This window comes from Scyliorhinus canicula, chromosome 8 (assembly GCF_902713615.1).
Source record: "Scyliorhinus canicula chromosome 8, sScyCan1.1, whole genome shotgun sequence".
NCBI classification, from domain to species: domain Eukaryota; kingdom Metazoa; phylum Chordata; class Chondrichthyes; order Carcharhiniformes; family Scyliorhinidae; genus Scyliorhinus; species Scyliorhinus canicula.
Genome location: NC_052153.1, coordinates 55,551,209 through 55,565,515, shown reverse-complemented (window position 1 = coordinate 55,565,515; position 14,307 = coordinate 55,551,209). Strand labels below are relative to the sequence as shown.

At 50.3% G+C, this 14,307-nt stretch overlaps 1 protein-coding gene across 1 annotated transcript in view; it reads left to right on the top strand.

The window, feature by feature from the left end:
• Positions 1-1,620: 1,620 nt before the first annotated feature.
• hacd4 (3-hydroxyacyl-CoA dehydratase 4) overlaps positions 1,621-14,307 on the top strand; it is a 95,661-nt gene continuing 82,974 nt past the window's right edge. Inside the window, exon 1 of the mRNA XM_038804630.1 lies at positions 1,621-2,403. Within this exon, the coding sequence (XP_038660558.1) occupies positions 2,330-2,403 (74 nt within the window). The 5' untranslated portion in view covers positions 1,621-2,329. The remainder of the gene's footprint in view (positions 2,404-14,307) is intronic.

The window sequence follows — 14,307 nt, the reverse complement described above, 5'->3', positions numbered from 1 at the left end:
TGTGGGTGTACCTACACCACAGGGACTACAGCGATTCAAGAAGGTAGCTCACCACCACCTTCTCAAGGGCAATTAGGAGTGGGCAATAAATGCTGGCTGAGCCAGCAATGCCCACCTCCCATCAATGAAAATTTGAAAAACATTATTCCAAACACATTTTGTGGGGGAAAAGATATGAGTTCTCTGAAGGATGATCATTGAAATGGTGGATTCTAGGTGACAGGCCAGATATGATAACTTTAATATTGAAAATCCTATCATGGTGCTACAGCTGTAACAGGTAATTACAGGAAAGTTTGGCAATTTCCAATGGGATCTTCAAGAAGAGCAGGTTTACATGGGGGTTTTCAATGGAGCACACACTGAATTTAAGACAAACGGGCCTATGGTGCATCCTCCACTTCCCAGCACAGTGAAGAAGACCTGCCCTCTTCATATGAGAATCATGGAAATTGGCAGAAGGCTTCCAAGTTTTGGGCATACTTTTAAGTTACATCAAAATCCTAGGGTTGGGATTGAAGACAAGTGCAACGCAAAGAACACATTGAGAAATGTGTCATTCATGAATATCCCAGTCATGTTTTTGGTATTTATATTTTTTAGTCATTGGGATGAAATAAAAATAATCAATCATGAAACGTACCTGATGTCAGACCTTAGTCTGCAAAAACCTGATTTACCAACTTGTAAACTTGACTGAGTTTTCATTTCAAAGGTGTGATGAATGTTATCAGTAGCTGCTGTAATGGTACCTTACCTTTAATGCATTGGCCCTTTAAGACCGGGCTTGGAAACCTGAGGGACTCCGCCCCTGGCTCCGCCCCCAGGAAACGATATATAAGATGAGGCTCACTCGGCAGCATATGATGAGCACGCTTCTCGGCTGCTGTTCAGTTCTCAGATGATTAAAGCCTTTGAATTACCTATCTTCTCTCCTGCGTCATAATTGAGGGTATCTCAAAAGGTAAATCTGAAAACACAGGGGCTGAATTGAACATAGCTGGTCTGCCACCCTGCCCCAAAGGCACGTGAATGACAGGGAGAGAAACTGGTCCATCATTCCTGCCCACATGAGCACGAGTGTTCTCCAGACACTTCCTGCGCCTCTTCCTCCCCACCCCCACTTCCACAGCCATGTACATCATTACTGAGAGAGACAGAAAAGGAAAATAAATATGGCCAGTAGGGGAAAAATAAACTCTGGAGAATTCCTGTCTGATCCCTTCAGGTAAATGGAAACATTCAAGGAGATTGATGTGACCATCAATTCATACGAGACAGAATAGAAGTGAATAGTGGCTTTAATCAACTGGAACAGTGCCTGCCTGCGACTGCTCTGCAATGAGAGCAGCCTACAGGGCAGCTACTCTTTATACTTCCCCTCAAGGGGGCGGAGCCCACAAGGGCACCAACATGATACAATCAGTGTAGTACAGTACAATGGTCCATAGGTGGAGCCCATATGAGCAACAGCATGGTACAATGTAGTACAGTGGTGAATGGTTACCATAATACATTCGCCACAGGGATCACAGGGTTACCATAATACATTCGCCACAGGGATCACATGGTTACCATAATACATTCGCTACAGAGATCACGTGGACCATAAATCTGTTAGTCCATTTAATTTGGAGAGGATGTCATCTCTGCCTTGAGTCAAGAGCCAGTCCAGATCTCTATTGAAAGCCGCTGATGGCGCATTGCAGCCTCCCAATTCTTCCACGGAAAAGGAAACCCCCTGTCTTAATGTCCAGGCGGCTTTCACTTCTCTTCAAATGTCTGCCCCTGTGTCCTTCCCCCAAACTGAAACAATCTCCCAATAATCCGGCTCTTCCATCATTTCACGCACTCCTTATCAAGACACTGAACTGCTCTGAAGTAATTCGGGCAGTTGTTCTTGAAGCTTCTCTGAGCAGCTAAGGCTGTTTCAGCTCGGGATCTATCTTGCAATTCTCCTCTGTTTTACTTTCTGTCACAACACAAGGCCTTAATTGTTTTTGTTTTCTAAAGAAGTGTATTTAATTTCCAAAGAAACGGCGTACATTTATCGACACAAATGTTTTGCGACAGGGGGTTGCTTGCAAAGATCACCCATCTTCCCACTGGATTGCGAGGTGCTTTTTTTTTGTTCTGTCATTTCCTGAGCGTGTGTGTGTGTTTTTTTAAATAAATCAGCCGCGTCTCATGGAATCGCTCCAAGCTGGCAGCTCAACTCTTGTCCCAGAAACAAGATACTTCCCATACCCGGGAGCCCCTGACGTCAGGCTTCCTGAGCAGTGAGAGCGGCTCGAACTTCCTTAGCAGCCTCAGTGAAGAGAGCTCAGCCATGGAACCCGAGCTCAGAGCAGAAGAAGTGCCCGAGGACCACCCGCCGGCCAAGGAAGCGGCACCCCAGGCCAGGTAAATGAGCAACGTCCTTCTGACCCCTCCGACGCTCGGAAGACCACCTCATTGACCTTTGCTGTTGTGATATCGTGGCAGAGGAACACTGACGGGACGGGGAGGGGGAGGAAAAGAGGGGGGTGGGGAGGAAAAGAGGGGGGTGGGGAGGAAAAGAGGGGGGTGGGGAGGAAAAGAGGGGGGTGGGGAGGAAAAGAGGGGGGTGGGGAGGAAAAGAGGGGGGTGGGGAGGAAAAGAGGGGGGTGGGGAGGAAAAGAGGGGGGTGGGGAGGAAAAGAGGGGGTGGGGGGGGGACGCTCTTGACAATGTCAGTAACACGTTTCCTACGACTGACCAGATCAGGAAAAGGGAGAGGAGCAGATGCAGGGGAATGAGGAGAGGGCATGGTAGCCAACACCCTCAAGAGCTCCCCCAGCAAGCAAGCCCTCGTCATTTTGCAGAAAGTAATGTGAAAACCAGACACACACTGCTGGTCATGCTGGCAATCTGAAATTTAAAAAAAAACAACACGGAGAAAATGTTGGCAGCTGTCAGCAGGTTAGGCAACATCTGTGAAGTGAGGAACCGTTTAAGTCCCACAATCAGATCAGATGAGCTGGCGAAAGATCCCTACCAAGGCTAACTTTTAAAAAAAAAAAATGCTAATGTCACAGGAATGGGGATAAAATAATAATCTGTATTAGTGTCACAAATTGGCTTACATTAACAGTGCAGTGAAGTTACTGTGAAAATCCCCGAGTTGCCACATTCGGGTACACGGAGGGAGAATTCAGAATGTCCAATTCACCTAACAAGCACGTCTTTCGGGACTTGTGGGGGGAACCCGGAGCAGCCGGAGGAAACCCACGCAGACACGGGGAGAACATGCAGACTCCCCACAGACAGTGACCCAAGCCGGGAATCAAACCCAGGACCCTGAAGCTGTGAAGCAACAGTGCTACTCACTGTGCTACTGTGCCGCCCAAAGACCATAGAAACCTGGAAGAGATAAATATTTGTATCCGTCCAGCACTTAATCACATGCCTCATTCACTCGTGAAATCTTTTGAAATATGTAAGGAATTTTGTGCGATCCCACAAAGAGCAATGAGATGATTCAGGTGATGCTGCTTTGGGGGAAGGATGTTGGTCATTGGGACAAATTACTGATCTGATTCAAATATTGTCACAGGAGATTTAGTTTCTATCTAAAGTACGGGTAGATGGTGACCATGGTGATTGGCCAGGTGTTCCAGCTGGGACAGGCCAGGTTCTTCATGAAACATCCTGGTGTCACAATCATTGCAGCTTTTCCCTCTTTACATGAACTTTATGAGAGATTCCCTGTCAGCATTTCTGAGAAGAGTCGGAGGCCAGTGCGGGGAGAGTCTGAGACCAGTGCGGGGAGAGTCTGAGACCAGTGCGGGGAGAGTCTGAGACCAGTGCGGGGAGAGTCTGAGACCAGTGCGGGGAGAGTCTGAGACCAGTGGGGGGAGAGCCTGAGACCAGTGGGGGGAGAGCCTGAGACCAGTGCGGGGAGAGTCTGAGACCAGAGGGGGGAGAGTCTGAGACCAGAGGACAGAGTCTGAGACCAGTGCGGGGAGAGCCTGAGACCAGTGCGGGGAGAGCCTGAGACCAGTGGGGGGAGAGCCTGAGACCAGGGGGAGAGAGTCTGAGACCAGTGGGGGGAGAGTCTGAGACCAGAGGACAGAGTCTGAGACCAGTAGGGGTGTGTGGGAGAGTCAGAGGCTGGTGTGGGAGTGTGTGGGAGAGTCGGAGGTCGGTGTGGGAGAGTCGGAGGTCGGTGTGGGAGAGTCGGAGGTCGGTGTGGGAGAGTCGGAGGTCGGTGTGGGAGAGTCGGAGGTCGGTGTGGGAGAGTCGGAGGTCGGTGTGGGAGAGTCGGAGGTCGGTGTGGGAGAGTCGGAGGTTAGTGTGGGAGAGTGTGTGAAAGTGGGGGAGAGCTGGAGGCCAAGGTGGAGGCACTGATTTATCGGAGGGACTGGGATTAATTTATAGAAGTTACTGCTGGTGATTTATAGGAGGTCATGGGGAGCAATATACCAACATGGATTCCTATAAATTAGTTCCACGAGCTGGGAAGGGATCAGCCTCTGGGTGAAAAAGAAAGTGTGACAGTGGTATCCACCAGTTAACCTGACTTTGGTCATTGGTAAAATTTTAGAGTCCATTATTAACGACGATTTATGACTTCCAATGGCACCCATGAAGTGAGGTGTCACACACAGGGCAGCTCTGACTCCAAGGCGCGGATTTGAGCTCTTTTTACCCGAAAACGTGAGAATTTTGACGGGAATCATAGAATTTACAGTGCAGAAGGAGGCCATTCAGCCCATCGAGTCTGCACTGGCTCTTGGAAAGAGCACCCTACCCAAGGTCAACAACTCCACCCTATGGCCATAACCCCCTAACCCAGTAACCCCACCCAACACTAAGGGAAATTTTGGACACTAAGGGCAATTTATCATGGCCAATCCACCTAACCTGAACATCTTTGGACTGTGGGAAGAAACCGGAGCACCTGGAGGAAACCCACGCACACACGAGGAGGATGTGCAGACTCCGCACAGACAGTGACCCAAGCCGGAATCGAACCTGGGACCCTGGAGCTGTGAAGCTATTGTGCTATCCACAATGCTACCGTTGAAGGTGCTATAGTTGAAGGTGTGGAGGAGAAGTTCACCCTGGGAGTGGTATGTCTACTGGTTCTCAGACCTGGCTGAGGAAGGTTAAAGACCTGGCCAAGGAATTGGAAGAGACCTGTGGCGCAGCAATAATTGGAAAAATGGTGGAGTGGGGAGGGCCATTGCATGCTGGAAAACCCCAGGTGGAGCAGCTGATGGCGTTTATCAAAGGAGTTCCATTAATAAAGAAAGGAGATACAGGAAGACCGATTGAAGGCCACTGAAGTCGAGAGTCTTGAAATGTTTGGAGGCACAGGGGTCGCAGATACGGGAGATGGAGATGTCTGACGAGGGGAGCCACTGCAGGTGGTGTAAGGCTTCACAAGTTTGTGGAGAAGCAAAAGACCCTACGGTGGGTGAGGGAGAAACGGAACTGCAGATGGGAGGGGAACAACATCCAAATATACCAGGATATTGGAGCGGAGCTGGCGAAAAGGCGGCTGGGTTTAACAGGGCCTAGGCGGCTCTCTATCGATGACAGATCAGGTTTGGGGTGCTGTATCCAATGAATCTGTGGGTGACTTTTGAAATTTTGTGATGACAATTTGTTGAGGGGTAATCCCCCCCCCCCCCCCCCCCCCCCAACCCTCCTGCCGCCTTTGGTGGTGTTTATTCTTTGGCGGAGGGGACCTGTGGTTTTGGATGTGTCTTTATTTGAGTGGAAGAGAGAGAGGTCCACAGAGAACCATTTACACAGATCAAAGAGGAAAGGGTAGGGGGAGGGGTAGATAGGAGGAGCCATCAGACAGGAGCTGCGACGCTAGCAGGTAATTCTGGTAAATGGAAGCGAGGTGGGAGAGATGGTCACAAGGGTTGGCTGAGAGGGGAGGGGGATAGGGGAGGGGGATAGGGGAGGGGGATAGGGGAGGGGGATGGAGGTGCAACATGGCAGGGTTGGAGAAGAAGCGTGGTCATGGGCGGAGAAGGGGGCCATCTTGGATGGGACACGGTTTAGGGGGAAATTAAAGGGGACAGAATCTGTAGGGGAGGACGGCGGACAATAGAGGGGAGTGGAGTGGTGGCTGAACGGGCCGGTGAAGAGATCTCGGGTCTTTGCGCGCCTGAGAAGTAAGCCCGGGGTGGTCTTTCTGCAGGATGTGCACCTCCGGGTGAGGGATCAGCTTAGGTTGAGAAAGGGATGGGTGCATCAGTTATTTCACTCAGGTATTTTCAATCAGGGTTTTATTTAAAGTCGGGGGGAGGTGGCCATTCTGTTGAGTAAAAGGACAGAGTTTGTAAGTGCCAAGGAAGTGCAGGACCTGGGTGGGAGATGCGTGACGGTGAGCGGGGTGTTGGAGGGGATGCCGGTGGTGCTGGTGAACGTATATGCACCGAATTGGGACATTGGGGCAATATAGGGTTTGTGAGGGGGTTGCTGGGATCGTTTCTGGGCTTGGCCACACATCAGTTAATTATGGGAGGGGACTTTAATTGTGTGCTGGAGCTAAGGGTGGACAGTTCGAGCCCCGGGTCAATGGGATGGCTGCGGGTGGCAAAGGATCTGGGAGCGTTTATGGACAGGATGGGTATGGTGGACTTGTGGAGATTTAAGAATCCGGAGGAGAGGGAGTACTCCTTCTCGCACGTGCAAAGTATACTCAAGAATAAATTTTTTTGTGATATCCGTGAGGTGTTGGTGGAGGTGGTGGGAGCGGGATGCGCGGGAATTGTAATCTCAGACCACGTGCCACACTGGCTGTAGGTTCGACTTAGCTCCAGGCAGGAACATAGACCGAGATGGAGACTACACTCGGGGCTTTTAGCAGATGGGGTGTTCTGCAATAAGGTGGGGTTGGTGATTAAGGATTACGTGGAGTTGAACCAAAGTATCAGCGGCCACATTCTGTGAGGCATTGGAGGTGGTGGTTCAGGGGGAGATTATCTTGTTCAAGGCGCATGGAGATAGGAAGAGGAGAGAGGAGTATGAACGATTATTGGGCGAGAGAGCCGAGGTGGACAGGGATTTACGAGGGCCCCCTCCGTGGAGGGATTGGCGAAGAGAAAGAAGATACAGGGGCAGTTTGATAGGCTGATGACGGGAAGGGCTGTTGGGCAGCTATGGAGGGAGAGGGGGGTGCAGTATGAATATGGAGAGAAGGCGAGTCGCATGCTAGCCCATTAGCTACGGAGGCAGGCCGCGTCCAGAGAAATCCTGAGGGTACGGACTGGGAAGGGGCAGGCAGTGTCGGAGCCGGTGAGGATAAATGAGGTGTTTAGGGAGTATTATGCGTAAGTATACAGGGCCGATCCAGGGGGTGAAAAAGGGGATATGGGGCAGTTTTTGGACGGGCTAGAATTCCTATGGCTGGATGAGGAGAGGAGGCAGGTGCTAGAGGAGCCATTAGGGTTGAGAGAAGTGATGTAAAGTATAAAAGGGATGAAGTCTGGGAACGCCCCGGGGCCGGATGGTTACCCGGCAGAATTTTATAAGGACTTTGCGGCACATCTACTGGGGGCATTTAGCGAGGCGCTGGAGAAGGGGAATCTGCCGGAGACAATGACACAGGTGACGATTACACTAATGCCAAAGAAAAGGAAGGACCCGCTACCGTGTGGGTCATACAGGCCCAGATCACTGTTGAATACAGATGTGAAGTGTTGGCTAAATTAGTGGTGGAGAGGATGGAAAGATGCGTCCTGGGGTGGTTGCAGAGGACCAAACCGGCTTCGTGAAGGGCAGGCAACTCTCGCGTAACTTAAAGCGACTATTGAATGTGATCATGATCGCATCGAGAGGATGGGTACCGGAGGTGGTGGTGTCTATGGAAACGGAGAAGGCATTTGACGGGGTGGAGTGGCGGTACCTGTTCGAGGTTCCGTGAATGTTTGGGTTTGTGCTGAAGTTTGTGACATGGGTGCGTCTGCTGTATGTGGTCCCGGTGGCAAGTGTACGGACAAACGAGATGAGCTCACAGAGTTTCGGGTTGCATAGGGGAACGAGGCAGGGTGTCCACTGTGGCTGCTGTTTGCACTAGCAATAGAATCCTTGGCAATGGCCCTTAGGGGGTCAGCAGAGTGGCAGAGGATTAGGAGGCGGTGTAGGGTGTTGCTATATGCGGATGACCAGCTGTTATATGTGTCAGAACCGCTGGAGTGTATGGGGAGAATTATGGTCTTATTAGAGCGGTTCGGGGCTTTCTCGTGTTATAAGTTGAACGTGGGGAAAAGCTAGGTGCTGAACGAGGCAGGTCGGGGCGTTAATTTAGGGATTTTGCCATTTAGGGTAGTCAGGGATAGGTTTAGGTATCTGGGGATCAAGATGACGGGGAACGGGCAACGATACACAAATGGAACTTAACAAAGTTGGTGGGGGAAATAAAGGAGGACTTTAGGAGGTGGGGTACACTACACCTGACGCTGGCAGGGAGGGTTCAAGTGGTGAAAATGAATGCTTTGCCAAGGTTCCTATTCGAATTTCAGACAACTCCCCATTTTTTTTTTTGAAGGCCTTTTTCCGGAAGCTGGACACAGTCATTTCGGAGTTTATATGGTCGGGGAAAGGTGCCAAGGGTAAAGAGGGTGCTGATACAGAGGAAGAGGCAAAAAGAGGGGATGGCGTTACCGAACATGTTGCATTATTATTCGGCAGCGAATGTGGAGAAAGTGAGGCAGTGGAGGGAAGGAGAGAGTTTAGAATGAGTTAGGATGGAGGAAGAATCTTGTTGGGGCTCCAGCCTGAGGGCCATGATGGCAGCACCGCTACTGCTGGCACCGAGGAGATATATGGAGAGCCCGGTTGTACAGCCCACGATAAAGGTCTGGAACCAGCTGAGGAGACACTTTAGATGGAGAGGAAGTCGGTGTTAACACCGTTGTGTGAGAACCAGGTGTTCAAACCGGTGGAGACGGATGGGGGAGGTGGGGCTGCTGAGGGCGAGGGATTTATATTTGGAGGAGAGGTTCGCAAGTCTGGAAGAGCTGTGGGAGAGGGTAGAGCTCCCGAAGGGAAGTGAATTTAGGTATTTACAAGTGAGGAACTTTGCACGGAAGGTGTAGAAAGGGGGCACGATTTTCCCAACGGGAGACTGAGTACCGACGCCGGAGTGAAACCCGGAGTGTTTCACTCCGGCGTCGGAGGCCGCTCCTCGCACCCTATTCTCCCCCGCCCCAGGGGGCTAGGAGTTTGCGTCAAAGCGGCGCGCCGGGAATGACGCGGCCGGTGGCGCTGAAGTGACGTCAGCCACGCATGTGCAGGTTGGCCGGCTCCAACCCGCGCATGCGCAGTTGCCGTCTTCCCATCCGCTGCCCCGCAAGACATGGCGGCTTGATCTTGCGGGGCGGCGGAGGGAAAAGAGTGCGTCGTTTACAGACGCCAGTCCGACGATCGGTGGGCACCGATCGCGGGCCAGACATCTGCTGAGCACGCCCGTGGTGCTCGATTCTCCCTCCGCCCCCCACAGGCCCCACACTCACCTGTCGCGCGCTGTTCACGCCGGCAGTGACCAGGTGTGGTTGGCATGGCGTGAACCGGTCGGGTTCGGCAGGCTGCTCGGCCCGCCGGAGAATTGCCAGTCGCCGTGAGAAACGGCGAGCGGTGATTCTCTGAGCAGCGTGTCGAAACACGTGACACGCCATTTGTGGGGGGGGGGGGGTGGGAGAATCGCGGGGGGTGCCAGGGCGGCGTGGCGTGATTCGTCTGGCCCTCCCGCGATTCTCCCACCTGGCGTGGGAAGCGGAGAATCGCGCACAGGGTTTCGCAGGCTGGAACAGTTGCTGCTTCAGGATGTGGAAGAGGAGGGTAGGATTGGTGATAGATATGTGTGGTTGGGGAGCAGGGGGGAACACAGGGTTAGGATCAAGGAGAAATGGGAAGAGGAGCTGGGTCAGGAGATAGGATGGAGAGTGTGGAGTGATGTGCTGCACAGGGTGAATTCCATCACCTCGTGTGCGAGGATGAGTATAAGATTGTAAACAAGGTACACATGACTCGGGCAAGGATGAGTGTGTTCTTCCAGGAGGTGGCAGACGAGTGTGAGAAGTGTGGGCAAAGACCAACGAACCACATGCATATGTTTTGGGGTTGTGAGAAGTTGGAGAGATATTGGGCAGGTGTGTTCGAGATGTTAGCAAAGATTGTCGGGGTGGAGGTCAGGCCGGATCCTATGGTGGCGATTTTTGGGGTATCGGAAATGCCGGAGCTGATGGTGGGGAGGAAGGCCGACATCGAGGCCTTTGCCTCTCTGGTGTCTGGCAAAGTATTTTGCTTGAATGGCAGTTGACAACATCACCAGGGGTAGCGGCCTGGCTGGGGGACATGTACAACTTTGGAGAAGATTAAATTTGAATTGAGGGGTTCAGCGGGGGGCTTTGAGACAGTGGGGACTGCTCGTGACCATATTTGAGGAATTGTTTGTCACAGGGGGTGGAGGAGGCAAGAGGGGGTGGAAAAGGGGAAAAACAGACTGTAAAATTGTGAGTTAGGGACAATGTTCCCAAGATTATTTATGTTTTTGTATTTTTGAATGTGTTGGGAATAAAATACATTAAAAAAAAATTAAAGATGAGTTTGCGGAATACTTGGAAGTACATGACAAAATAGGACTGAGTCTGCATGGCTTCGCCAAGTGGAGGTCATGTCTGACAAATCTGTTAGAATTCTTTGAGGAAGACTAGTGACGCTGAACGAACTGACGGAGGAATGAGAATTGCCGAGAGGACAGGAAATTAGACACTTACAAATAAAACATTTCCTCCGCAAAGAGACAGTAGGATACTCCAGGACCCCAGAGACTACATTATTAGAGGACCTGATGACCACGGACAATAAGGAGGGGGGATTCTGTGGGAAAATATACGGACAGCTACAGGACAGAGCCCGGACACCACTAGACAAGACCAGACGGAAATCGGAGGATGAACAGGGGACAGAAGTGGGATGGGGTCCCTGGTGCGCAACCCTGAACAGGGCCCACTCCATCTCCTCGGGCGTAAGGCTCAGCCTAATGCAGTTCAAAGTGGTGCACACAGCACAACTGACCAGAACCCGAATGAGCAGGTTCTTCCCGGAGGCGGAGGATAAATGTGAACGGTGCCAGATGGGCCCGGTCAACCACACCTACATGTTCTGGGCATTCCCCAAACGAAACAGGTTCTGGACAGCCTTCTCCTAGGCAATGTCCAAGGTTGTGGGGGTGAGGGTGAAGCCATGCCCAAATGTGGCAAACGTCAGGGTATCAGAGCAGTCAGGGCTACACATGGAGAGGAGGGTCGACGCCCTAGCTTTTGCTTCCCTAATCGCACGCTGGAGAATCCTGCTCGGCTGGCGATCTGCAGCGCCACCCACAGCTGCAGACTTACTCGCTGACCTCTCGGAATTTCTCCATCTGGAGAAGATAAAATACGCCATCCGAGGGTCGGAGGAAGGCTTCCTTACTGCATGGGGGCAATTTGTCGGTCTGTTCCAAAACCTGTTTGAGGCTGACGACAACCAGTAGAGGGGGAACTGGAAGGATTAGAGAGGGGAAAAAAAACAAAAGATAATGAGGAATGCCAGGAACGCACAACCCGGGGGGGGGGGGGGGGGGGGGGGGGGGGTGGAAAAGGGGGCAGAGAGTCTGAGGTCGGCCAAAAAGGGACAACACGGGGGGAGGGGAGTCAGATGACACCCATTAGTAAGCCACAAATCAGCGTTGAGGAAGGTGACAGACAGTTTTGTGGCATCTTCAACCAAGCTACTCATTTGAAAGATTGCATGCTTTCCTGTGTGCTGCTCTGGAAGAAAAGTCTGTCAGGCGTGAGGCACATTTACTAATTTAAAATCCACCTTCTAGCTGAAAATGTCCATTGTTAGAATCCAGTGAAGAAATGAAATTAAACAAATCAAATGAAGATTGGCCTTACCATTGTGCATTTGCGCAGTAAATGTAAAGCAGATGAGAGGATTCTGGCAGGGATCTTGTGATAAGCAAAGCCTTGGTTTAGGTTTTCTGAGAAAATGAGGCCGGAATGTCACAGAAACTGAAATCTGTCTTCAATAATTGGATATACGGTTGCCAACTCTGTTCAGAAATATTCTGGCAGATTTCATCAAATGATCCCCTGCCTTCAACTGTCCCTCCCCCAACTCCTCCCCGCAACATGTCAATTATCACAGAACCCTGCCTTCCCAAGACTTTGCAATGTGTCCCAGTTTTGCTGTTTGAAAATATGCTCACCCTAGTAGAGACTCAATTTTGCTCAAAGGACAACAATGTAGAACTAAAAGATCACTTAATTATATATCCTGCAACAAATGTTGTACTCCCAGTCTGATTGTGTTTTTCATGCAAATTAATTCTACTTTCTCATTCTGTTCACATTCACATTGCTCACATTGTCCTGCTTTATTCTGCTGCAAACCCACTTTGTGGCTGGCTGCGAGGGCCATGTCATAATATACACACAAGTATATGATGGTGCACAGACAGGCATTGATTGACACACAGGATGACCAATGAACACACAGAACACAGCAGCCAATCACCAGACAGGATAAAACCACTATAAAGGCAGAGGGAACTAGTTTTCCCGCTCTCTTGGGATCCAGCCTCTGAGACATTCAGAGCCCATAAGCAACAACTCGAACATAGACCATGAGGTAGTAAGATAGTCTGGTCAGGTTAGCCTCAGGTCTCCAGTCAACTCAACATAGTGTCAACCCAAAGTTAAAGCATGTATGATAGTTAAGAGTTCAATAAAATAGAGTTGCATTTATTCAAGTGTTGGAAGCCTGTCTCTCTCACTGCTGCAGTAAACACAGTCCTCGCAGACCCAGCTTACCCAACACATCAGGCCAATCCTCAGGCATTTAGGGGTCAGCACTTGTCTGCTCACCTTTCCCCAATACACATTTAAGCCTTAATATTTAGGACTGGGTAAGAAAGAAAACAGAGGCTTTTAGCAGAGGGAACAAATCAGCAGCGACCTTAGTGGAGTATGGAAAGTGCAGGAGGGAACTTAAGAAAGCCATTAGGAAAGCTAAGAGGCAGCATGAAAAAGCACTGGCGAGTAGGATAAAGGAGAATCGCAAGATATTCTGTCAGTATATTAAGGAGAAGGGGATAACCAGGGAAAGAGTAGTACCCATGAAGGGCCAAGGGGACTATCTGTGTGTGGAGCCGGAGGACATTGATAGAGGGTTAAACAAGTACTTCACATCTGTCTTCACTCGGGAAAAGGAGGGAAAAGCAGTTTGACACAGGGATTGAGGCTGTATTGGGGGTTTTGGCATGCTTAAAAGTGGACAAATCCCCAGGTCTGGATGAGTTATATCCCAGGCTGCTGTAAGAGGCAAGGGAAGAAATTTCAGGGACTCTGACCCAAATTGTTAATTCCTTTCTGGCCACAGGGAAGGTGCCAGAGGACTGGAGGACAGCAAAAGTGATTGCACTTTCCAAGATCAATGGTAGAGATAAACAAAGAAATTACAGAGCAGTGAGTCTCACCTCAGTAGTAAGGAAACAATTGGAGAAAATTCTGAAGGCGAAAATTAATCTCGACTTGGAGAGGCAAGGTTTGATCAAGGATAGTCAGCATGGCTTTTCAGAGGGAGGCCATGCTTAACGAATTTGATTGAGGAGGTGATCAGGTGTGTAGATCAGGGTAGAGCAGTCGATGTGGTTTATATGGATTTCAGCAAGGCCTTTGACAAAGTCACATGGGAGACTGATGAAGAAGGTAAAAGCATATGGGATCCAGGTTAACTTGGCAAATTAGATCTGAAACTGGTTTAGTGGTAGGAGACAGTGGGTGGTGGTAGAAGGCTGTTTGTGTGACTGGAAGCTAGTGTCCAGTGATGTACCACAGGGACCAGTGTTCAGTCCATTATTGTTTGTGATGTATATAAACAATATAAATGAGAATGTGGGGGGATGATAAGTTAGTTTGCGGATGATGCGAAGATTGGCAAGGTGGTAAATAGCGAAGATGTCCTTAGGTTACAGAGAAATTTGGACGGTTGGTCACATGGGCAGATCTGTGGCAGGGGGAGTTTAACCCTGATAAGTGCGAGGTGATGCACTTTGGAAGGAGTAACAAGTCAAGAACTCAATGAATGGCAGGACACAAGGAAGCTCAGAGAAATAGAGGCATCTTGGAGTGCTTGTCTACAGATCCCTGAAGGCAACAGGACAGATTAATATGGGACACTTGGCTTTATGAGTCGTGGCATTATATGAGCAGCGAGGTGATGTTGGAGCTTTACAAAACTTTGGTTAGACAACAGCTGGAGTACTGTCTGCCATTCT